The following is a 26,692-nucleotide window of genomic DNA, read 5'->3' as shown; positions in this document are numbered from 1 at the left end:
AGGATTAAAGGCATGTGCTACCACTGCCTAACCTCTATGTTTGATATAGTGGCTGTTCTGTTCTCTGACCGCCAGATAAGTTTATTGGGGTGCACAATATATCAGCCACAAAGCACTGAGCAAACAGCAGCCATTAGAGTGTTTCTCATTAAGTACCAGGGCAGAACCCCATTTTGCCTTCCCTAGGGCGTGCCCAGGCCCCAGAGCCCCAAGGGACAGGAAGTGCCCAGTGAAGCAAGGGACAGCACTGGTGGAATAATTCTTTCATGGCTCCATTCTAGATCTCAGTGGCCACCTAGGGCGGCTGGTACATGGGCAGTGACTGTCCTGATTGTCAGTCAGCCTGGCAACTGCAAGGATAGGGCAATTCCACAAGGACCAGGGGCCAGAGCTGTCTGTGGGAGGAGGGGCAAAAGGAGACTTCTCAGTCCCCAGGAGTTAAAGGGAGTCCTGGCAAGACACCAAGGAGAACTCTCTGGAGGCATGTCTGACTGTTTCATTCCAACCCTGGCTGCTCCAATGCTTCAGAAAGATGTTGCTAAACAAGTTCAAGGAAAAGGCACTGGGGCCAAACCGCAACCATGATACAAAGAGAAGGGGCTTTGTGCATTTCTGAGACAGCCGATCACAGACACAGGAATGCCCCAGGCCAAAGCAGGCTGGGTTCCCGCTCCTCCGTCTGCAGCCCAATGCCCCACTGGCCTCTGAGATGTCCTTCCAGGTTGTGAGCTCCTGAAATAAAACACTAGTCCTCCAAGGGACTTGCAGTGAACCCTGGCAGTCTGAAAGACTCACAAAACCCCTTCTTAGAGCCAACCCAGAGAATGGTTTCCAGCCCCACTGGCAGGTGTGTGGGCACTTTAATTATACCCATGCCTAACCTTACTACTGGGGTACCAGCGTGCCCATTTTATAGATGAAGGAATGGAAGCAGGCGATGTTAACAGACTTGTCCCAGGCTTCCTACAGGGGGAAGAGCAGGACCCTATGTCAGCCCTATTTCTAAGTCAGAGCTTTGAGATGTCCCTGTAGGCAGAGGAGCCCAGCAACCATATCTTTCTCAGGACTTCCCAGCCGCATGACCTGCTCCTTCCTACTCTATCTAGATGTCTCCACTAAGAAGTCCTGGTATCTAACATTAGGGAGCACTAGCTTCCACATACAGGATTTATAATCTGCCAGACACTTGTAACGGCTGGCTAGAGGTTACCTGCTCTTTTTTTATTTTAATTTTAATTTTTGATTCAGGGTCTCACATATCCCAGGCTGGCCACAAACTCGATATATAGTTTCCCTGCCTCAGGCTACATTCTGGGATTATTCAAAAATTGTACCCAGGCCTCCTGTATGCTAAGTAAGCACGACATCAATTCTCTCTGTCTCTGTCTCTGTCTCTGTCTCTGTCTCTGTCTCTCTCTCTCACACACACACACACACACACACACACACACACACACACACCCCACACATACCCTGCCTAATCTATTCTCATTATCTTCATTTTAAGACAAAATAAAATTAAATAGTTTGTCCAGGGTCACCTGCTACTAAAAAAACAAAGATAGAATTTTAATGCAGGAGTTTCCGCTCCTAAGCCTCTCAGCCCTTCAGATTCTGAGACACAATCTGCTAGAGAGTGAATCCAGGCTGTTCTGTGGCAAATTCTCACCCAGCCCAGCTGAGGACATGAATCTTAGGGGGCCCAGAACCACTGTAAAAGGGAGGATTTAAAAGTCGGGCAGTGGTGGCGCATGCCTTTAATCCCAGCACTGCAGAGCCAGGCGGATCTCTGTGAGTTCGAGGCCAGCCTAGGCTACAGAGTGAGATCCAGGACAGACACCAAAACTACACAGAGAAATCCTGTCCCCCCCCCCAAAAAAAAAATAAAAAAATAAAGCCTGCCAGGCTTGGAGGCAACAAAGAGCAAATGAAAGAATAAAAATGGCAAGTTTCTGTGAATCAGAATTAGTAACTGCTTCAATCTGCCAGTCCCTACCCAAGACACAGCATCAAGAGGAAGTCAAATAACCCCAGAAGAGAATTTTGAAAGCAAAAGCAAAGCAGAGTAGAAATTGTGATAATCAGATCCTGTTACTCCTCGGAGGAAAAAAAATAAGACCGAATTTACCCCGAGCCTCAGACTCCATGTTCTACAGTAGACAATCTCTCATCTCACAATTAATCTTATCTCTTTGAGGAGGGCTTCATCATTGCCAACAACTCAACACATTCTCAGCTCTCCTTCCTACACTGCGGTTGGCTCTGGCCTCTAGCTCCTGAATAAGCTGGCTGGTTGTTAGCTGCAGATCTGAGGAAAGAGGGGGAGTCAGGGGTGGAGGTGGGCTGCTCACTGCCAGTGGAGCCTAGGAAGGAACAGAGGGAAGAGTTAAAGGGAGAGATTCGATGCACACAGAGAACTGGCTGTGCACTGAGCTGAGGAAGAGAGGTCACGCCCAGGCTATGACCCCAGATGTAAGCCCACGTTCTGTTCCTCCTCTGCCTCTTCCCGGCTACACAGCTCTGCTCTCCCTCAGTCTCGCTGAGGCACACACCCTCCTCACTTACAGAACAGATATAATCTACCCCAGCAGCCCCCAGGGCTGTCAACCACAAATAAGACCAAGTCCATGAAATGACTTTGGACACTGTGTTTGGGGAAGGGCTTCTCCTCCAAGCCATGCCACTCACAGAGATAGCATCAGGAGTCTCCGACAAAGCCTTGGAAATCAGAAGTGTCCAGACCAAAGGTCCCAGTGCCCAAGCTCTGACCCCAGTAGGGTAAGAAACCCAAGGGCTGAATTTCCCAAGGAAATGTAGTGGTAGAAAAGGAAGAGCTTGGAGCCAGGCGTGGTGGTTCACGCTTTTGATCCCAGAAACTTGGAAGATGAAGGCAGGGAGATCTCTGTGAGTTCGAGGCCAACCTGGTCTGCAGTAGAAAGTTCCAGGACAGCCAGGGCTGCATAGTGAGACAATGTTTTAAAAAAACAAACAAACAAACAAACAAACAAAAAACCCACTACATTTCGGCACTCCTTTGGAAGAAAGAGTGCCAAAAGTGTGGTGGGTAGGAGAGGGTCAGCCACGGGCGGACATGGCTGAGATAACACTCAGCTCTGCATAAGAAACCAAAAAAAAAAAAAAAAAGAAACAATGTAAGGCTGGGCGGTGGTGGCGCACACCTTTAATCTTAGCACTCAGGAGGCAGAGCCAGGCAGATCTTTGTGAGTTCGAGGCCAGCCTGGTCTACAGAGCGAGATCTAGGACAGGCACCAAAACTAAGAAATCCTGTCGGGGGAGGGGGGGTGAGAAACAATGTAACAGCCTCAGCAGAGGGTAGGGTATTGTTCTTCCCAGCTCCACCTGGAACCTGCTATGAGACTTTCACCTAGATACTTAACCCATTCTACCCCAAACAGTTTCTCCAGCTCTAGAAGATTTCATTCCTGGACTGAAGAGAAGGCTGTGGGGGAGAGGGGGGAGCACTTGCTGAGCAAGCATGAGGACTTGAATTTGCATCTTAAAAACTGGATGTGGCTGCATGTACCTGTAACCCTATTAATAGGGATTGGAAGATAAGACCAGAAAGGCGTGGCGTGGTGGTTTCCTGTCTAACCTAGCCTAAAAACTGCAAGGTTCAATGAGAGACCCTGTCTCAAAGGAATAAGGTAGAGAGCATTAGAAGATGCTCAGGTCCTCCTTTGACCTCTACACGCTCGTCAAGCACACCTACACGCACATACCTATGTACAAACAGGCACCCAACATACACAAACACAACTTAAAGACTTTACAGCCAGGTGTTGGTGGTGGGCAGCACACACCTATAATCCCAGCACTTGGGAGGACAGAGAAAGGTGAATCTCTGTTAGTTTGGGGTTAGTCTGGTCTATAGGACAGGACAGTCAGGGCTATACAGAGAAACTCTGTCTTCAAAAACCAAAACCAACCAAACAAACAAAAAAAGATTATATATTTTCAGTGATAAAATTAAATTAAAATGAAGTTAATAGATGTGAAACTGTTACACAGTCCATAACAGTCGCCAAGCTCTCTTCATCAAAACTTTCCAGGCTTAAAACATTTGATTGATCAAACTCGGCTCTGCTTCAGCACAGCCTATAGGCTGCCTGTGGGCAGGGTATAAATCTAGCTTGCTCCCCATTCTCCGAAGAGCTGGGGTGATGCCTCACCCATATGGGCAGCCCTCACCCATAGTTATTGAATAATTCATATTTGTAAGGCCCAAGCAGAAGCCACCAAGGGAGAGAGAGAGGGAGAGACAGGGAGGGCCCAGGCAGTGAGGAAGGATGAGCAGAAACACAACTTTTTACAATGTTTACTAAAAGATAACAGGCCAGGAGTGGCGGCACATGCCTTTAATACCAGCACTCAGGAGGCAGAGGCAGGCGGATCTCTGTGAGTTCGAGGCCAACCTGGTCTACAGAGTGAGTTCCAGGACAGCCAGGGCTATTATACAGAGAAACCTCTTCTGGAAAAAAACCAAAAAATTAAAAATATGAGAGAGAGAGAGAGAGAGAGAGAGAGAGAGAGAGAGAGAGAGAGAGAGAGAGAGAGAGATAAATGAAGGAAGGAAGGAAGGAAGGAAGGAAGGAAGGAAGGAAGGAAGGAAGGAAGAGAAAGAGCAGAACTGCTTTCCTCATTCATACACAGTGACTGCTACTGGGATGAAAAAGATGGTGTAGGTAAAAAAAAACAAACAAAAATTAGAGATCTGTGGTGAAATGAAATGAAGCCTCACCCTGCCAGTTAAATATGAGAAAAAGAAAAAAAAAACTTGGTGTATAATAAGTTAGACCTTAGTTCCTGCTAATAAAACAGTCCGATCTTGATTATCAGTGGAATTGATTCACTGTTAAACTATGTCACCTCTGGGCCTCTGAGTCACACAGCCTGCCATAAGTGTTTGCATTACCTGTGGCAAAGCTCAGCCAGGGGAACTAGGTTTTGTTCCTTCTCTCTCTTTCAAAAACAAAAGAAAACAAAAAAAACCCTTTTGTTCTTGTAAACTTTCTACTAGATCCAAATGACCCGAGCATACTGAACAACCCCATCCTTGTAGAGGGGAACCAAAGTATTAATCCAACTTGGTGTCAGGGCCCAACTATGTTCAGTCCCCTCGTCCGACACTGAGTTCCATCAGAGCCCAGGGACAATCTGGAATCCAATTAAACCCAGCCCTGCCTCTGCCCAAGTTCCCTGCATGCAATATATAAAGATGAAAGACTTCCCTAAGAAAACAATGAGGATTCAATAATGCACGCACTGGAGGCGTGCACTGGAGGCGCGCACTGGAGGCTCGCAGGAGCACCGAGTAAGGGGCGGTGGTGACATGAGATGATCCCTCAGGCTGGCCACCTATCCAAGCCTCCAGAAGACTAGCAGCCATCAGCACTCAGTGCCCTCTGCTCTCACTGCCTGCGTGTGAATCATCACACCTGCACTGCATGGGGTAGTGACTATTACACTCACCGTTTGACAGATGAGGCCTCTGGGATCTGGAGGTGCTAGCAACTATGAATAAGTGGATGGTATGGACTCTCAGCCACTGTGGCCATCTACCGCTAGCTGTGCTGTCCTATAGGCCATCAGTAACCACACGCAGTTAGGTACACTTAAGTTAGTTGGAATTAATATTAAAATTTGAATCCCTTGGTCACAGTGGCTGCATTTTGGTGAATGGCAACCCCATGTGGCTAGTGGCTTCCTATCCCACAGGGCAGATCTTGGTCAACTAATTCCACATCTTAGGAAGCTCTATTGGACAGCGTGTCTCAAGATAATGGAGCACACAGTAGGTTCACAGAAAATGATTGCTGAATGACATTTTAAAAATTGACAAAATATTCTGCTTTCAGCACACTGACTGGTCATTTTACCACGGTGTGAAAATCTCTCAAGACTCAGCTTGGCCTTCTAGAGGAGAGCTTCCAGCTCGGGCCGGTTGTCCTCACTTGACTCACAAACTTCCTGTCTCTTTAGTCCCTAACTGAGTTCACTGGCTTTTCCAAAGAGAGCCAGACTTCAAGAGTGGGGTGCGGATAAACATCCTTCTAAGTCCAGACACCTGAGACACACCATCTTGTTCTATTTTTATAGATCAAGATCTTAGACCAGCTGGGGAAACTGAGACTCGGAGGGGTTCTTGCGACTCATAAGATGGGCGTGGTGTCACAGGCCTTTAATCCCAGCCAGCACTCAGGAAGCAGAGGCAGGTGGGTCACTGTGAGTTCAAGGCCAGCCTGGTCTACAGAGTGAGTTCCAGAACTGTCACACCGAGAAATCCTGTCTCAAATAAAACAAGTAAAGGCTCTAGGGCCAGGTCAGGAGTACTCTTATGCATCCTGCCTTTCAGTTTTCTTTGAGGCACAGCCTCATGGATCCCAATCAGCCTGTAAAACCCCTCAAAGTCCCAAACATTCAAAATGTATAGTTATGGGGACAGAGATCTGCTCCCATTCAGTCCCTGTGGTCTTTGACTCCCTGGTCCAGAAGAATGAGAACAGACAAGGTCATTAAGTGAATTATTACTTGTTTCCTATTACCTGTCTGCCAGGCACCCAGCTAGCTTCTAGAGAAAGAGACCCAGTACTGTGTTCACTGTGTGTACTGTCTAAGGGAGGGGGCAGACAGAAAGTTTACAGTCCAGCAAATGCAGAACGTACCTGTCGGTCAGTAGGTACTGCCAGAGAGTGTAGCGGGCGAGGAGAGGATTTCAAGACCACTTAAGGATGATGATAGTCTGATCTCCCAACATACATTTGTGGAAGAGCAGAGTGACCCTTGCTTTCAGCACCAGGTGAGGAGCCCGGACCAAAAAAGACCTGTGTGCAGAGGACCAAGGCTGTATCCCAAGTGCCTCCAACTTTGCTTTGGCTCCCAGCACAACTCTGGCCACACAACCTCAGCAATCAGTGACACTGTAGCCATTGTTATTGTGCTAATGAGGCAAATGAACTGAATGTTCACTCCAAGGGGAGGTGCTGCTAACCTACATGGTCCATTCATTGAGACAGCTATTCTCGAAAAGCTGAAAAAGTGTTGTCCGTGAAGCTGAGACAACAACAGAGACTCCATGCACTGCCAGTAGAGCAGCTGCTGTGGAACCCAGCAGTAAACTGGAAACAAAATGATGGTGGGGTCCAGTAATTCCAACTCTGAGTTCCTAGCCCCCAAAATGCACATAGGCCTATATTTGCATACCACTGTTCATTGCGGCATTATTCACCGTAGCCTAAAGGTAAGAGCAACATCATGAATATTTAATAACAGAACTGTGTACTTTAAAATGTTGAGATGATAAATGTTATATGTCTTTCACCAGAACTAAAAACAAAGAACTTAACCTTGTGCCTAAGAGAGGCCCTGGGACACCCTCACCAATAAATCAGACGTAGACTCTGCCTTAAGATTCTGGTGCAGTCATAGCTAAAGAGAATCCCACTTATTCTGAGCAACTAAGCCTGGGCTGTCCCTGAGAAGTGTCCCCCAGGATTCTGGGCATCTCCTCCCCACCCCACACCCAGGGAGGTCACAAGAGCAGGAGGGTATGAACTCTTGAAAGTACTTTAGATATTTTACCACTTACTACTCCTTATAACACCCTAGGAGGGGAACATTTTCCCTAACATTTTATAGATGGGGAAACGAAGGCTAGAAATTCAGTTGCCCAAAGGTATTCACCTCCTAGTAATAAAACCAGGGGTGAAACTTAACCTCCCTAGCCCAAAGACCATCCCTTTCCACATAGAAAGAAGAGGCTCGCCGGGTGGTGTTGGCACACGCCTTTAATCCCAGCACTCGGGAGGCAGAGCCAGGCAGATCTCTGTGAGTTCGAGGCCAGCCTGGGTTACCAAGTGAGTTCCAGGAAAGGCGCAAAGCTGCACAGAGAAACCCTGTCTCGAACCGCCCCCCCAAAAAACAAAAACAAAAACAAAAACAAAAACAAAAAAGAAGTGGCTCTTTATATAGGGGGTTGGGTCAAGTGATTGACTGAAAACCAGTCTAGTTCCCAGAGCTGAAAGGAGATGAGCCAAGTGGTTCAACTTCTAGATCTTTAGGTCTCACACTGCAGTCCATACATCTGGTATACCTGCTTTGTGTGAGTGGTTCAACTTCTAGGTCTTTAGGTCTCACACTGCAGTCGATACATCTAGTATACCTGCTTTGTGTGAGTGGTTCAAATTCTAGGTCTTTAGGTCTCACACTGCAGTCCATACATCTGGTATACCTGCTTTGTGTGAGTGGTTCAACTTCTGGGTCTTTAGGTCTCACACTGCAGTCCATACATCTGGTATACCTGCTTTGTGTGAGTGGTTCAACTTCTGGGTCTTTAGGTCTCACACTGCAGTCCATACATCTGGTATACCTGCTTTGTGTGAGTGGTTCAACTTCTGGGTCTTTAGGTCTCACACTGCAGTCGATACATCTGGTATACCTGTTTTGTAGGTCCTGGGCTGCTGCACTCTTTGGCCACAGCTGATTGGGGTGAACCAACCTACAACAACTGAGCCAGCTGGAATCACTCTCTCCAGGTGTCACTTGGGGGACAGAGGAGAGGGGAAGAGAGAGAGAACACAAGTGCAAATGGTCCTTGGCTGACATGAGCCTGGCTCCAGGGAAGCCCATAATCTGTACTCGGTAAGATTTCTCTGTGGCTTTAGAAACCTCCACAGTTTCCTTGCACAAGCTGGAATAGGCTTCTGCTCCTTGTAGAAGACTCCTGACTGTGACACTTTACCCTTCCAGGTTTGACAGGGATGCAGGGAAAGGAGTGAATGAGACCCACATCTACCCACATCTCAGCTTGGCTGAGGAAATGCTCCCCATTTGACCTTTGGGAGGCCAGCCTTGTTTGTTCTCAAATATCACTTTCACATTCTAAGCTGTAGTCTCCGGCTGCCTCCCTCATGATGGTCTCTTACAGAACCACTCCACCCACTCTGTGCTCACCCACAGGGTAAACACTCCAACTGGACACAGGGCAGTCTGATGTTCCATTCCAGTGAAGTGCAAGAAGTCTGCTAGGTGTGATTTCCTCGCTTATTTGGATCAATCAGGCTGCTTCCTTAGTACCTTTCATTAGCTTTTCCCTTCCAATGGCAGCCTGAAGGAGGTCCCTCTGAGCCAATGCTTCCCAGGGCAATCAATGAACCTAAACAATCTCCCAGACTACTGGGGATGCCATTCACAGAGATACCAGTGAATCACAATTTCCTCATCAGACTACTGTTAATCTCACCACATAAACCCACAATTCCACTGTCCTTTGTGATTGTTTCAAAGCCTGGAATATCCTCTTTGTCTTCTCTCAGTCCCCCTCTCCCTCCCTCTCTCTCTCTCCCTCCCTCTCTCTCTCTCCCTCTCCCCCCCCCCCTCTCCCTCCCTCTCTCCTTCTTCATTGGTAGAATCTCACTATGCAGCCCACCCAGGCCTTAAACTTGTGACCTTCCTGTCTCAGCTTCCCAGGCGCTAAGATGTAAATCCTGTCCAGCTGCCTCCTAACTTCCACTTATCCTTTAAGACCAAATTAAATGTCAACACCTTCTTCTCAAAGCTTTCAATTTTCTATTTACTCTTTTTGTTTGTTTGTTCGCTTGGTTGGTTGGTTTGGTTCGATTTTTGAGACAAGGCCTCCCTATATATGCCTGGTCTGGAACTGGCTATCTAGACCAGGCTGGCCTTGAACTTATAGTGATCCTCTCGAATCTGTTTCTCAGGTCTGGGTTACAAGCATACACCACCAAATCTGGCCTCTTTTCACTCTTAAATTGCAAATTTCCCGTGCTTGTTCTAATTTGAACATCTCATTCTAATGTCCTAATTAGTTGGTTTCCTAGGTCTAGAAGAATAGATCATGTTCAATCTGTTTTTCACTCTGGCTCTTTACACTGTCTGGTGCACTGTAGGACTCCATAAAAGCGACTTGTCAAACTGGAGAGAAATTTAGAATTCCTGTGTGCAAGGCCTTCTGCTTTTCCACCTGATTCACAAGTAACGGTTATTCTACTTCTCTTTTCTGGTGCTGTGATAAACATGCCAGGACCAAGAACAACTTAAGGGAGGAAAGTGTATTTGACTGTCATGTTCTGATCCCAAATGATCATAAAGGTAAGCCGAGGCAGGAACCTGCAGATAGGAACTGAAGCAGGGACCATGAAGGAGCGCTAATTACTGGCTTGCTCACCATCCTTGCTGGGCTTGTTTTCTAATATAACTCAGGACCGTCTGCCTAGGGATGGCACCACCCACAGTGGACTAGGCCCTCCCACATCAATCACTAATCAAGAAAATGCCCCCACAGCCTTGCCTACAGGCCAGTCTGAGGCAGGCAGCTTCTTAGTTGAGGCTCCTTCTCCCCAGGCGACTCCAGTTTGTGTCAAGTTGATTAGAAACTAACCAACACTGAGTATTATTTAAAACACTGAAGATGTTTCATTTGCTCATGAGCAATTAGGACATAAGAAGTAGCAAATAGAATTTTCATTCAGGCCTCCCTGGCTCTAGAGCCCAGGGCCTTTGCTCTGCAATGGCCAATTAGAAGTTAGTTGATAAAGGCTCAAGGTGACAGATGTCCCACAGCTATTTCTGTGAGAACTGTGCTCAAAGCACACTGCCATTCAACAGAGCAGCTGTTCAGTGGAAGCCATGAAGTCAAAAGGTGGCTGCTGTCACACCAGAGTGTTCTAGGTAGCATTTGTGCTGTAGACCAGTGCATGTTTCTCATACAAATTTTCAGCACGAAAACCAGCAGCTTCTCATAGTCCTTCCCAAGTATAAGAATGCAAACATGCAAATTTTTCTGGATAGCGGGTGCTATAAACCGGCTGTGCTCGGTGTTCAGGAATGCATGGAGCAGTAGCTCTTTACCTAGACCCAACCACTGAGCACCTGAGTGGATTTTTGCTGTCATTCTTCCTGAACAAAGGAAGATAGGCCAATCATCATGGCCCCTTCAGGATTAACAAGCAAAGGCTTCATTCCTCCAAGAGGTGTCTAATCTTCCACCAGCTCTTTGCTTTCAATGGTCAACACTGAGAAAGCATACTCCACATCAATGCGTCAGGTGTTGGCAAAGGTATAAACACACCATGTCACTGGAACAGGGCTTAGAAATCCCAGGGGCAGGAAGAAACCAATGATCAGAAAAGTGCCAGAAAAGTGCCAGTGCCCCTGCGGAGGGCATAGGGGTGAGCTGTGCTGTGGAGGGGGAAGGAAAATAGGGCATGTTAATTCATTTCTACAGGGCAACTGTGGTTTTGTAAATGACTGAGAGCCAAAGAATGTGCCTTTGGGAAATGTACAGTCCCCATGCTTCAGCAGGGTGGGGCCACCATCCTTCAATGGTGAGTGTCCAAGCCCTTTTCTCCCGGAAGTGAGAATGACTCAGTAGATTAAACAGTTTTGCCTTCCTGAGTATTTGTCAATACAAAACCATGGTTCTACTGAAGTACCCATGTTCCAGGACCATCATTAGCTGGGAAGAATCTTCCAGACTCTGTAATGTACCACCGGTGTATCAAGGTTCTATATGAGCACCTCATCTTCACAGGCGACAGCGAATGAACCCTGCGAGACCTTCACCCATCACATCTCACCATTCTTAGTGGAATCTCACAGCTTTTTAAAGCTTATCTAAAAATTCTTTGAAAAATTAACTCTGGACAGTGGGGGGATGGCTCAGTGGGTAAAGTGCTTGCTGAGCAAGGGCAAGGATCTGAGTTCAAATCTCCAGAGCCTACATAAAGCCATACACAGCGTGATTCTATCATTCCAACTCTCTTATGGAGGAGTCAGGAGACTCCCCAGAAACTTGTGTGCCACCCACAAACAAGAGACCTGCCTCAACAGATGACAAACGCCACTCAAGGCTGACCTTTGACCTCTGACCTCCATACATGTGCCACCAGCATGCACACCGTACACACACACACACACACACACACACACACACACACACATCACACACATACAGATACATACACACAAAAAGAAAAAAAGAAAAGAAGGATGGAAAATATCTTGGGATTTTGGATGTTTCTCATACAAGGAAATAAAAAATCTTGAGGTAGTAATATGTCAATTTGCCTTCATCTCATCATTTTACACACACACACACACACACACACACACACACACACACGTACACACTACATGCTTACTGAGTTCCCCAATCTGGCTTTGAATTCAAACTTCCAATCTTCCTCACGCTACCTCCTGAGCTCTGGGAGTGCAGCCATGTACCGCATGCTCAGCAGTGTGGTGTATTGCACTGCACTGCAATGCTGCACTGTACCTCATAAATATAAACCATTACTGTGTCACAGAAAAAGAAATTACACTTGAAAATAGAAAACTTGCTGCAGGAAATCACACACACACACACACACACACACACACACACACACATGCTATATTAATACCCCCAAATGAAAATAAAAATCAAATAACAAATTTCAGATAGTAATTTCTTTTTCATTTGATTTTGGCTCATCATTGCATTTATTTATTTTTATTATTATAAAGCTATTTGATTGGCTATTGTAACTGTACAGTGAAATTCATTGAGATGCATAGACTTCCTGTCTGGTTAATTTTAGTGTGTGATGCTTTTCACATGCAAGTATTTTATAATAAAGTTTCAAGTAGTAATTTCAAATAACAAAGTGGTTCTTCTAAGAAACAGGCAAGTGGGGCCAGCAGGTATAGGTAAATGAGAACAGGTAAGTCAGTATCAGAAAACTCACAGGCCATGAGGATCTCTGAAGATTTATTCCTTCCAGAGAGGCCACTACTGGTCCCTGTCCCTACCCCCAAAGAGTCTTAAGGAGAGGAAGTGATTTTCTTAAGTTTTCAAAGTTGGGGCTGTGCATAGTGGTACATGTCTTTAATCCCAGCACATGGGAGTCAGAGACAGGCAGATCTCTGTCAGTTTGAGGTCAGCCTGGTGTACATAGTGAGTCCAGGACAGACAGAGCTACATAGTGAGTCCAGGACAGACAAAGCTACATAGTGAGACCCTGGCTCAAAAACAAAACAAAACAAAAAATGGGGAGCAAGATTTCAAAGTTGGATGTGCTAATTGGAAGAGGCACTCAAAATGTCTGGGCTTACACACTAGAACAGGTTCAAGGGAAATAAGAATGCAGAAAACTATACACTGACTCAACAATTACCAAGTGAACATCTGGACGTGACAGTAGACGTCCCACAAGGAACAGTTCCTCAAGTGGCGAGAAGACAGAAAACTTGGGGGCAAAACAGCCCTGTCATAAGGACAGGATAGGAAAGCTGCTATTGTGGCAGCCTTGTTTCCCAGGGGCAGGGTGGTGCTAGGAATAAAACGCTGCCAAGTTGTAAAGGCACGCCAGCGTAAGAGTATACAAGGAAGATTTCTCTCCACCAACATTTTCAAGAGAATTCTTTCACACAGAAGCAAGGGATGAGTCAGAGGGAAAATGAAAGTATATGGTAACATCCGTCTAACAAAATGACCTTTAAAAGACTACAGGCCAACAAACAAAACAAAACAAAAAAAACCCCACAGCATCAGCCCTTCAGGAGTGCGCATGCTCGCAAGACTGGAGCAACTTGCATGTCTACAGTAAGAGGCTATAAGAAATTTAAACCCACCTGTTCAGACCAATAAACCGGATGTGATGGCATAAACCTCAAGTCGCCAGCACTTGGGAGATGGAGGATGAGGTGGATCAGAAATTTCCATTCATCCTCAGATAGCCAGGACTTGCAGGCTGAGCTTGGCTACACGAGCCCCTGCCTCATACAAACAAATTGTTTGGACTAGTGATTCCCAGGAAGAGTGCAAACCATAGGAAGGCCTGAGTGAGACCTTTCACTTTTCAGCTCTATAATCTCTTCTATAGTGTTGGCTTGTTTTACTTTATTTTGCTGTTCTTCAAAGAATTAAGATATGATATTGACTAAAATTTAAATTTTTCTTTTGTTTGTGTGTATGTGTGTCGTCTGTGTGTGTGTGTGTGTGTGTGTGTGTGTGTGTGTGTGTGTGTGTGTGCGCGCGCGCGTGCATTGGAGGTGATCAGAGGACAAGTTACAGGAGTATGTTCTTTTTCTCCACGTGGGTTCCAAGAACTGCACTCAGGCCACCAGTCTTGGTAGCAAGCATTTTTTAACCATTGAGCCTTCTTGCCAGCCCATACTTCAAATCTCTAAATGGTTATGTCGTGGAGTTCAGAGGTTTCAGAGGTCTGGACAGTCGAATTCCTGCTGGACCCCGCTGCACACTCTGTCTATGAGGAGCTAGAGGCAGATGGCTACCTGTAGCTCTCAGACAAGCTGGCTTAAAATTTAGAACTAGTTCGTGGAACCCAAGAAGGTGAAAAATGGCATAAGCTCTGTTGCCTTCATAATCTCTGTTGCCTTCCTGCATATGCAAATTCCAGCAGCAGAAGCACAGCCATCCTTCCTGGTTCATACGAGGCCCGGAGCGACACTCAGCAGTCGGGTGGAAGGCTACACAAGGCATGAGGTCAGCTCCAAGCTAGCTGGTGACTAGTATGTATGCTCCCAGCAGCCCTGTAGCTGCAGGCTAGCAGTCAGGGCCTCCGCTGGGGTTCAGAGACGTGGTCCTCAAAGTCCCAGCAGTGAAAGGCTTATTGTCCAGCTTACGATGTAGCAGAACCTAGTGGTGAACCTGTAAGAGCCGGGAACTTGTGGGAGGATTTAGATCACTGGGTGTATTGTCGCAGAGGTTTCAAGACCCTTATTTCTTCCTTTCCCCCTTCTTCTGGCCATGATGTGAACAGGATTGCTCTGCCACACACTCCTACCAGGAAGTGATCCCTTCATCCTTCCTCGGAGGCTGAAAAGCAGTAGATCTGCTCAGTTATAGACTGAATCTCCAAAACCCTGAGTCAAAAGCAATGTTCTCTCTTCCTGGATGGCTATCTCTGTCCTTGTCACAGTGATGGAAAGCTGATGGACACAGTCTCACAGTATCCACACAAGCGTCATCACTCCCATGACCTCCTCTCAATCAGCCATGTTTCCTGCCATCACAGGAAGTAGGCAGAGCTGTTTTTCCCCCTGGTCATTTATGAACATTGATACCACGATGTAAGATCCTTAGTTCTATCAGGATTTAATCCTACTTAATTTTACACAGTGCTCAAAACTGGATACACAGCAGGAAAGAATTTGCCATCAGCGAGGTTTTCAGACTGCTGGGAAACAAGGAAGGCAAGAGAGGAAATCGTACTCATGACTGCGTTTCCCGTACCTTCTGAGACACTGGCTTTCAGAACTCACTGAGAGCAGCTAGATGATCAAAGTCTTGGTCCTAGAAAGTTACAGCATCTTAAAGCTAGAAAGAGAGTATCCTGCTACATGCCAGAGCCAAGGAAGCTGAGACCCCGATGGTTCGAGCTGGGATAGCCAAGGTGATCAGTTATTTAGGAATGCTGGCTGGTGTCAATGTGCAGGGCAGAGACGCAGCTCAGTGGCAGTGTGTGCAAGACTCCAGGATTGATCCCCAGGACTGAAAAAAGGGGAGACCCCACAAAGAAGAAATGCTTGCCTACAGTTCAGGTGTTTCCCACATTGAGTTCAATGATCTTTCTTTTGTCAGATGAATCAATGAATGAATGAGTGAGTGAGTGACTTTACTACACAATCTGTACAATCAAAGGGAATCAGAAACATGATTATTTGGTTAGACCACATTTGTCAATTTAAAGGTTTCCCTGTTTCAACTGAGTATTTTCATTCATCAACATATTTTCAGACAATTAAAATTTCAATTACTGCATATTCTTCCAAGATAAGTTAGATTTTAAGTGACAATTCCAGATCATTCCATAATCTGTACAATTTGCCTCAAAAGTGACCTTTCAATCGTAGCCCCTTTTACTTATTTATTTTTTTTTTTTTTTTTTTTTTTTTTTGGTTTTTCGAGACAGGGTTTCTCTGTGTAGCTTTGCGCCTTTCCTGGTACTCGCTTTGGAGACCAGGCTGGCCTCGAACTCACAGAGATCCACCTGGCTCTGCCTCCCGAGTGCTGGGATTAAAGGCGTGCGCCACCACCGCCCGGCCTTCGTAGCCCCTTTTACATGCCAATGATGAAAGGTGCAAATTCTTCATGTAATGCCAGTGTTGTGTAACGGCTTTAAGATAAACAGATTTTTGTAAGTACTACATGCAAATGGATTCAATATGACTCCCATAATCCAGAATAAGAACTGCAAACCACACTGTCCTGTAAAAGTCTCAGTTTTGTTTCCTAGATCTGTCTCTTCTCTTTTCCTTCCTTCCTTCCTTCCTCCCTCCCTCCCTCTTCCTTCCTTCCTTCCTTCCTTCCTTCCTTCCTTCCTTCCTTCCTTCCTTCCTTCCTTCCTCCCTTCCTTTCCCTCTTTCTAATTGGACAGCCATTTAGCAGCTTTGAGTTTTGTGTCTTTCCTTTTCTTCCCCACCCCCCTAACCCCGTCTTTCCTTTTCTTGCTCACCCTCTGGGAGGGGGGGAGATTTGAGAAGAGAAATAGAAATGGACACAAGAGTGGAGAAAGGGGTAAACTAACTACACAGAACCTGTGAGGGACAAGTTGTCAAATTCCTGGGGTTGGTGGGAAATACGCCAAGGTGTGGGAAGGAAATGCCTGCCTGTCAAAGCTCTGGTTCAGCAGGGTGCTCCCACCTAGAAGTGAGGCTAAAGGGAAAACAGAGGAAATCCCCAAGTCCAGGTTTGCCCCAGCCCTCCAACCCAAGCTGGGTCACCTAACCCCGCCTGGGAGGAGCAGGGAGCATCCTGTGTTAGCAGCCACCCATCCCAGTCCCCTCGGCCGCAATCATAGTTAGTGTCATAAATAACTACTTGGAATTCCAAGAGGCCGTTTAAAGACCAGCCAGTCTAAACCTTCCTCCCTTGTTTTGCAGGAGCACGGAGACATAGAGGAATGATGAAGTCATTTGCCCCAGGTCACACAGCCAGACTCCCAAGCTGCAGACATGCTTCAGAGCTCCTTTGGGGTGGGCAATCTCAAAGTTACAGAACATACCCAAATCCCCAACTCCTGGAGATGCAGAACATTACAAAGAGTAACCTCCCAACGAACCAAAAACCCACATGACAGTAAAAGCGGCATCGAACGGGTTAATAGTGTAATGGTGCCTACAGCAGTTAATGAATTGCTCCTCTTCCTCATCACTCATTTCTCACAAGGAGGGAAAGTTTTTAAAATGCACCCTCATCTATGGACACTAACTTTGAACCAACAAAGCCCTCCATACCTGAAATCAAGACAGGAGCAAATAGAGGTTCCTCCCAAGAGTTTACAGAAACGTCAGGTCATTCAGTGAGTCTCATAGATAAAGTTAAATGCCCTCAGCAGTGATCGATCCCGACCTGCCCAGGTAAGCCTGGAACCGCCAGGGGAGCAGAGAGAGACTTGGCTTCACCATCAGCCAAGGGCTGATTTGAAAAGAACGAGATCCAAGTGTCTAGCCTTCCAGAAAAGGGCTTCAGAAAGAGAAGAAAACGTTGCCTTACCCTTAAAGATGACAGAAACGATAGGATCCGGTTTCCCAAATTTCGTTTTAGGAATGTTAGTGGCAGATTCCACAATCACTCGAAGCATGGCTCTTAGAGAAACCAAGTTTCGGCCAAAGGCTGAGAAGACGCGAGCGCTGGCGCTGGGCCCTCCGCCCTGGGAGAGGATGTCTCCAGGCTAGGGGAGGGTTTCTCCAGGGCTGGGAGGGCGGAGGGGGCGGGGAGGGGTGGGGAGTGGGAGTGCTCTGGAGGATTATTTGCTGAAGGCCAACTGTAAACTGATATCCACACTCTCGGAGTCCACGCAGGGCCGCAGGCACAGCTTATGAATTCAGAAAATGTGGACCTGAAAGAGGACACCGCGACGAAAAGTAATTTCGTGCAGCGTGTGAAACCACGGTGGATTCGGGACGAACTGCAGGCAGTTCGGGAAAACCACAGAAATGTTGTTGCCTTTTAGCAGTAACTCGCAAAACCTAGTTCGTTGCTTTTCTACCACCTCTTGTACTGCTTACCGAGTTTCGGGGAGTTTTAAAACTACTTAGTCGGGTTTTAATATTACTTTTGCCTTTTCTTCTTCAGCTGGTGGACACGCCCCCTCAGCAACATTAAAGGCTTTTTAAAAACTGCCAAGAGGCGCCCCCTACTGCATGGAGCAGGAATAGCTGAGTTAAAGTCCAGGAACTGGAAGAAACAGGTTATACAGATTTCAGTCTTTGGTCCCTTTCCTTCCCAACAGCTTCGCCATAGGAACCCTTCAAAAGTAGGATCCTAGCTTCTCTGGACCACGGAAAGCCAATAGACTCCAGTGGAAATGGAGAAGGGGCTGTCCACTGTTCTGAGTATGCACGTCTGCTTCTAAAGAGGGTGACGTAAGTCTATGGCACCTCATGGTTAGAGCACATGAGTAGTCCTTTGCTACTTTGGGCCACATCACGGGAGCAAATTTCTTAGCCATTTTCTCCTTCCATATCCTTATTTGTAAGTAGATATAAATAGATATATGTTGTAAGACGCAAGTCCTGCGGGGCCTGGCAGGAAGCATGTAGAAAATCCCACCTGACTTGCTAGAATTTTATGATTTCCATAGTTTTACTGTTAATGCAAGTTGGTAAAACAAATTTTTGTGTTTCAGAATGGTCAGATCAAGCTGTGGAAACATAGAACCTATTTTCGATTCTGGCATATAATCAAGAAGAACCAACTGGAAGCAGACAATTCAAGTGTATTGGGAAAGTAGTACTAAACTTATAGAATTCTATCTCAGTAAATTTCTCAAATTCATATACAAAGTAAGGAGTTATATACAGAATTGTATTTAGTGGCCAGAGAAAGTCTAAGTGGAATGTATAAAACATTAATTTTGTTTAATTTAACTGATTTTTGTCCTTTTACTGTAAAACACATTATAAATGTGACCACTTAACTACTCTCAATGTCAAGACAAAGGATGCCACACTGCACAAGCCCCTAGGTGTACCCCACATGTGAAAGCCATTTTTATCCACTAGAAAATCACCCTCATTTTCCTTTATTAAGTTATTCCTTTGACAATTTCATAGATATAAATAATGCATTCTGATTACATTCTCCCCAGCCTTTCTTTTCTTTTCTCTCTTTCTTTCTTTCTTTCTTTCTTTCTTTCTTTCTTTCTTTCTTTCTTTCTTTCTTTCTTTCTTTCTTTCTTTTTTTTTTTGAGACAGAATGTCTCTGCTTAGTCCTGGCTGTCCTGGAACTCACTCTGTAGACCAGGCTTGAACTCACAGAGATCCACCTGCCTTGGCCTCAGGGCAGAGTGTTGGGATTAAAGGTGTGCGCCACCACCACCCAGCTTCCCCAGCCCTTTCTCATACGATTTTCACTCTCATCAATCCTTCCTAGATTTAGGACTTTCAGTTTTGTGACCTGTCTAGTTTAACCAGAGTCATCTGTGGGACCCCTGAATTGGGACTATCCATTTAAGCCTGTCGGAGTCACCAGTGGGTACACAACTTAAAGGCAATGACTCCTCCCATCTTCAAATCTGTCAGAAGCAAACAGTCCATCGAGGAGAAGTAGGGCTTTCTGAGCCCTTCCTCCATCCATGGCTGGCCATTGACGTCTCATTCTTGTGCAGACCCTGGCCACTGACGTCTCATTCTTGTGCAGACCCTGGCCATTGACGTCTCATTCCTGTGCAGACCCAGCGCATTCATTGGAAGTTATTGAGAGTTCCTGATTGCAATGGCTGTGCCATGCTTAGGAGACTGGATTTCAAGACCCTGCTTCAAGGAATGGCACAGACTGTAAATATGATGCGAGGTTATGGATGTGGACACTCTCCAAGGACACTGGCTGAGTTCACGCTAAGTGGCCCTTGGACACTGGGTGAATGCACTACAAGAATGACTCTGGTTGCATTGTAACAATGGCCCACCTCCAGTTAGGAGGAAAAGCCTGAATTCTCTAGCAGGCAGTGGAGGGTAGGTCGAAAATACCCCCTCCCAAAATGGACATGATAAATAGATAGTACCATCAAAAGCCAGAAGAACCATATCCTACCTACCTCTAGGGTCCTGAAGGAATTGTCATTTCAAAGACACCAGAGAACACACTGGTAGAGAGTTACTCTCAGTCCTCTGTAGGCCAGTAGACAGAGATTCTGTGTCTTAGTTAGAGTTTCTATTGGTGCGATAAAACACCATGGTCAAAAGCATCATGGGGAGGAAGGGGTTATTTCATCTTACACGTTGAAACTCATCATTCTGGGAAGTCAGGTCTAGAACTCAAGAAGGCAGGAACTTATGAGAGGTCATAGAGGCATGCTGCTTACTGACTTGTTCCTCATGGCTTGTTCAGCTTCCTTTTTATATCATCCAGGACCACCAGCTCAGGAATGGTATCATCCACAGTGAGCTGGGAATTTCACATCAATCAACAGTCAAAAAAAATGTCTACTTCTTTTGTGTGAAGTTGACTGGGCTAATGCTAGTGGGGATGACAGAACCTCAGAAAAACACACCATAGGAGGTGGCACATAAGTCTCAGAATTATCATAATAAGCATCCAGGTTGGAGCAGCAGCCAGTGAATGCACACAGTATCACAGCAGCATTCCTAGGAAACAACATCCCAGAACAGAAAAGATGGGTGGCAAAAAGGAGTTCTGTTCAGTGCCATCCAGCTACTTCCCTTGCAGTAGCCAGGCACAGGATGTGGAACCCAAAGAAAGACCAGTTCTCTCAGAACCTCCCATTTCCATAGCAGGTGTTCATGAGAATGATTTCTCTAACTCATCCCCCAGTGACGGACCATTCCCTGGAAGTGTAAGAGAAGTAAACCCCTTTCTCCCTAAGTTCCATTTTGATCATGGTGTTTTATCACCGCAACAGAAATCCTAACTAAGACACTGGACATTTCATTGTAACGGACATATTTTGGTCATTGATATAAGCACAACATGGCCTTGGTCACTGGAATAAAAGCCTTGACTGTAAGAAATCCTTCTTCCCCCAAAACAGTCCCTAATAAAGGTCCTGAATGAATTGATGAATGAACTGTGATGCATCCAGATTGTGCAGGGCTAAAAATACAAAAGCTAGCTAGCTAGCCATGGAAAGACATGAAAGAAACTTGAATACTAAGTGAAAGAAACCAAGCTGAAAAGACTGCATGTGCATGATTCCAAGGATATCACCTTCTGCAAAAGGCAAATGATGGGGGCAATGAAAGCCCGCAATCTCCAGGAGGTAGGGAGGAGCGGGGAGCACTGAACAGGCAGAGCACTGAGAACTTTGAGGACAGTGAAGCTACGGTATTCTCTATGTACTTGTCCACACCCATAGAACTACATCAAGAGCAAGTCCTAACGGAAACTATGGACTTTGGGGGCTAATGATGTGCAAACAGGTTCATTAATTATAACTAATATGAACTCTGGTTGGGGGGTGTTGGAGAGCAGGGTGCACATGGATATTCTACTTCCTATTTGATTTTGCTGTGGTTCTAAAACTGTTCTAAAAATAAATCCTATTTTAAAAAACACACACACATGAATAAAGCAAAAGAATGCCTCCTTCGCTGTTTAGTAGGTTTTTATATTGATAAAAATGTTAATCTCATAAGAATTCATGGTTAGGCATTCAAATTGTAAAAGAAATCCTGAGTATGTGTAATATACACAGGGAATCACAGCTCATCATAAGTGACTCATAATCCAAATTTTCAGCATCGTTCTTCGAGAAATATTATTTTAAACATGGTACATTAAGCAAATTTGATAAGATGCATCCAATTTGGTCCTGTAAAATGGTTAAGTAAGCCACTAGAAGGATGAACTCCCCAGCTCCTAGCATTTGTCTCCTGGATTCTTCCATTTGGCACAGAGTCCTGACTGAAGGCAAGCAGGGATTCACACTGGGACTGCAGGAGCTTGAACTGTTTCCTGGAGAAGAGTTTGAAGGAGAACTCGGAGTGAGGGGCAGCTGCAGGGGTTTGTGTTGGAGGTGGGGCATGTTCAGAGACTGCTGGAAAATTAACTCCAGTCTGATGTCACAATGGCTTGTGACATGTGTGTGCATGTGTGCTGCAAATGCTATTAAATGTGTGTGCCTTTGTGTGTGTGTCTGTATGTGCCTCTGTGTGTGTCTGCCTGTGCTTGTGTGCCTATGTGTGCCTGTGTGTCTGTGCCAGTGTGTCTGTGTGTGCCTATGTGTGTGTGTGTCTGTCTGTCTGTCTGTGCCTGTGTGTCTGTGTGTGCCTGTGTGTGAGTGCACGTGTGTGTGTGTGCCTGTGTGTGTGTGTGTCTGTGTGTCTGTGCCTGTGTGTCTGTCTGTCTGTCTGTGCCTGTGTGTCTGTGTGTGCCTGTGTGTGAGTGCACGTGTGTGTGTGTGCCTGTGTGTGTGTCTGTGCCTGTGTGTCTGTGTGTGTGTCTGCCGCTGTGTCTGTGTGTGCCTGTGTGTGCATGCGTGTGTGTGTGTGTGTGTGTGTGTGTGTGTGTGTGTGTGTGTGTGTGTGTCTGTGTTGGGCCGGGGAGGTGTTCTGGGTATTAGATGGTGTGTTCATTACTTTTCCCATTACTGTCACAAAACTCCTGACAAATAAACAAGCTGGGGAAGGATGCACTGGCCAGAAAATCATGGTGGTGGGAGTGTGTAACTAAGGAAAAAGAGAGAAAGGAGATATAAGAAGGGACTGGGATGAATATGGCCCCCAAGATATACTTCCTCCAACCAAGTCCTACTTCCTACATTTCACTACCTCCCAACAATGTCATCAGAATACGAATTCATTTAAAGGATCCAGCCATTGATTAAACCAGAGGCTTCATGACCTGACTGTTTCTAGAAATATCATCACAAACACACACACCTTACCTTGTACCTTATTAATCTCCTACTCATTTCCTTCTTCTTCTAGTTCTTTTTTTGTTTGTTTTTGTTTTTGTTTTTTGAGACAGGGTTTATCTGTGTAGCCTGGATCTCGTTCTGTAGACCAGGTTGACCTCGAACTCACAGAGATCCACCTGCCTCTGCCTCCCAAGGGCTGAGATTAAAGACATGTGCCACCGCTGCACTCCTACTCATTTCCTAACTCAGTCAAGCTGATGATCAAAATGAACTATCACAGTCAGAGAGAAAGCACTGCTGAGATATGAATATAAAGAGGTTGACAAAAAGGCAATCCATGTGTCTTATACCCCAACAGATGTGGCATCCTCACCATCAACTCTGCCGTCCCTCCTGTCACCTCTGGCTCAGGGGCACCATCCTCAATGAGCTCCCCAACTGCTTCCTTTGCAGCAATTCCTTTGATCCTAAAAACAAGCCTATAGGTAGGTTCTCTTTTCACTTTGTAGGTGGGAAAATTAAGGCACAACAGAATTAAACAACTGGCTAAATTTATAGCTCATAAATAGCAGAGCTGAGGGTCAAGTCGAACATAATCATAATGTGCTTCATTTTCACCCACACACCCTAGAACACATAGACTCTACCCTTGATGTCATTAAGATGTGTATACTGGGTAATAATGTTTCCCAACTTTATGTCAACCTGGAACCTATGTCACCTTATTTGTAAAATAGGGTCTTTCCAGTTGACATCATGTCAAGATGAAGTTCAACTGGATTTATAAGACACTTATAAAGACACTTATAAGTGTCTTTATAAGATGGACATCTGGATGTAGAGCACACAGGAGGATGCTATGCAAAAAGAGGAAAAGTTTTAATGACACATCTCCAAGTCAAAGAATGGAAGGATCGTCAGAAATCACCAAAACCAGGAAAAGTGGTAGAGAAAGAAAGGTGGGAGTGGGGGTGTGGGGGTGTGGGGGTGTGGGGGTGTGGGGGTGGGGTGGGGTGGGGTGACGACAGAACACATAACTTTGACCTTGGTCCTAGACCTCCAGCCTCCAGGGCTATGAGAGAATGAGTTTCTGTTGTTTAGTGGTACTCAGTTTGCAGTGATTTATTGTGACATCACAGGAATTTAATATGACACTTCTGTTCCCCTGGTGTGGTGGCTTGAATGAAAATGGCCCCAATATGCTCAGGGAGTGGCACTACTAGGAGGTGTGGCCTTATTGGAGTAGGTGTGGCCTTGTTGGAGGCAGTGTGTCACTGGGGGTGCGCTTTGAGGTTTCAGATGCCCAAGCCAGGCCCAGTGTCAATCTCTCTTCCTGCTGCCTGCCTGTTCGGATGTAGAACTCTCAGCTCCTTCTCCAGCATCATGTCTGCCTGTGTGCTGCCAATCTTCCTGTCACGATGAGAATGGACTAAACCTCTGAACTATAAGCCAGGACCAATTAAATGCTTTCTTTTATAATGCTTTTATAATACTGTCTCTTCACAGCAATAGAAGCCCTAAGCTCACAGGATCTTTGTGCCTGATGCTCACTAGCTTCCTAGTTCAAGCAGACAATTACGGCCACTGGAATTAGAACCTACTTCTTTGGGATTCCATAATGACTGAAGACCAGCAGCTCCCTAGTGTAGCATGCCTTTCTCTATACTGCCAGCCAGTTCCCAAATAACAACATGGAGATTTCTTATTAATTGTGAAAGCTTGGCCATTAGTTTAGGCTTATCCCCCTAGCTCTTATAACTTCAATTAACCCATTTATATTAGTCTACATTCTATCATGTGAAGTTACCTCTCTTCCATTTTGCACCTCCTCCTCCCCATCTCTACTCACATCTCCTGCATGCCTAGATTCCTCCTCCTCTTCCTTTCTCTATCCAGAAGTCCCTCCTATACCTCCTGCATGGCTATTGGCCATTCAGCTTTTTATTACACCAATCACAGCAATATATTTTCACACAGTGTACAAATGTCCCACAACACCCTAGGAATTCCCCAGGACTCCAGAACCAGATTAGGACAGCTGAGACATCTGATCTCATAGACTGAACAGTTCTGGGTTCTCAGCCTTTCTGTCAGAAGACAGCATTGAGGGAATGGAGAGATGGCTCAAAGGTTAAGAGCACTGACTGCTCTTCCAGAGGTCCTGAGTTCAATTCCCAGCAACCACATGGTGGCTCACAACCATCTGTAATGAGATCTGGTGCCCTCTTCTGGCCTGCAGTCATACATGCTGTATACATAATAAATAAATAAATCTTAAAAAAAAAATTATAAAAAAAAGAAGACAGCATTGAGTATAAATATTTATCCTATCAGTCCTGTTCCTTTAGAGAACTCTGATTAATACAGGTAGCAATCACTACTGTAACCCAGCACTGGGCATACTGGGCCAGACACAAGCAGATACTTGGGATCTACTGGCCAGCCAGCCTTGCCAAGATAGTGAGATCTTGCTTCAAAGAGATCCTATCTCAAAAATAAGGTAGAGAGTTATCAAAGAAGTCACCCAAATTCAGACTCTGGCCTCCATAAACACACACACACACACACACACACACACACACACACACACACACACACAGGTTCACTCTCCCCAGCCCACATGCATACATCATACAAGCATGATTCATGTAAAAATTTTTATTTCAAAAAATTGAAAGCTTGATTGGGATTCAAACTGACTATTTTCTGTCCATCTGTCCATCTGCTCCTCAGCCGGGACTTCACATTTGTTTCCTTGTTTTCTATGTTTGTCATTTACAGGAGCTCTGCACTAATCCCTGTGAGTAGCCTTGGGCCTGCCCTGGAGCACCAGGGAGAAGAGATACAGAGAGCAAAATGTTCAGAGGAACAGAGAGAAAATTGGGGGCGGGGGATACAGAGATGAGGAATAACAGTAGAGACACTAAAGAGAATTTAGCAGAAGAAAGTGAAGAGAGATTTACAACATCTGCTTGCAATTCCAGTTTCTCAGCTTCTTAGGAATGGATTATCTAACAGCATGGCACCCATGCCTGGTCCATTTCAAGACCAGTTGATGATATTTTTATACAGACACGATTTCAGTTAACAACTAAAAGGATGAAAATACTATTCTTTTCTAGCTTAATTATAGGGCTTTGCACAGTGGTGAATACTATTTTTAAGTAACTTCATGCAGTTTTCCTTCAGTATGCATGAGAGATTAGTTCTATACTCTACCATGGATACATTCACACACCCTCAAGTCCCTTACATGAAACCAAACAGTATTTGCCTATAAATTATACACATCCTCCTGTAAGTCACCTCTGATTACTTATGATATCTACTACATGTAAATAATGTATGAGTAGTTATTGTGCTGTATTTTTAGGGAATAGTGACAATGAAGAAAGTCTGTGCATATTTAATACAGGTTTGTTTGTTTGTTCCCTTCAAATATCTTTTATTCTATAATTGGTTGAATCCATGAGTGTGGAATCCATTAAAAAGGTGAACCAATTGTAAATAGTATTTTGACATCTTTATTCCTTTAAAGACATGCTTGGCAGAGACCAAGCCTACACAGAAGTCAGGAGGAGACAACGTATTTCAGAACATTTGACTCTGGTTTTTGTCACTATTCAAGATACTTTGGGAAGCTACATGTCTGACAGGCCTGACCATGGCCTTCTCTGAGAAAGTATTAATCAGGGACTTGGGAGGTGGTTCAATCTGTAAAGCGTATGTTCTGCACATATGAAGACCAGAGTTTGATCCCCGGAATCCATATCAAAGAACCAGGCAAGGTGACATGCACTTGCACTCTCAATGCTGCTCTGGGAAGAACG

At 45.4% G+C, this 26,692-nt stretch overlaps 1 protein-coding gene across 5 annotated transcripts in view; it reads right to left on the bottom strand.

Moving 5' to 3' along the window:
- The window catches only part of Myof (myoferlin), a 150,386-nt gene extending 132,694 nt beyond the window's left edge, over positions 1–17,692 (bottom strand). For all 5 annotated transcript variants that reach the window (XR_008223175.1, XR_008223176.1, XM_052762975.1 and 2 more), the window contains exon 1: positions 17,537–17,692. Coding sequence is in view for 3 of the 5 variants with exons in the window: in XM_052762975.1 (XP_052618935.1) it covers positions 17,537–17,624 (88 nt within the window). In the remaining 2 variants the exon portion in view is untranslated. The remainder of the gene's footprint in view (positions 1–17,536) is intronic.
- Positions 17,693–26,692: the final 9,000 nt, after the last annotated feature.

Source organism: Peromyscus californicus, unplaced genomic scaffold (genome assembly GCF_007827085.1).
Source record: "Peromyscus californicus insignis strain IS unplaced genomic scaffold, ASM782708v3 Scaffold_4__1_contigs__length_199733344, whole genome shotgun sequence".
NCBI classification, from domain to species: domain Eukaryota; kingdom Metazoa; phylum Chordata; class Mammalia; order Rodentia; family Cricetidae; genus Peromyscus; species Peromyscus californicus.
Note: the sequence above shows the minus strand (reverse complement) of the source record. Positions and strands in the feature narration are given on the sequence as shown.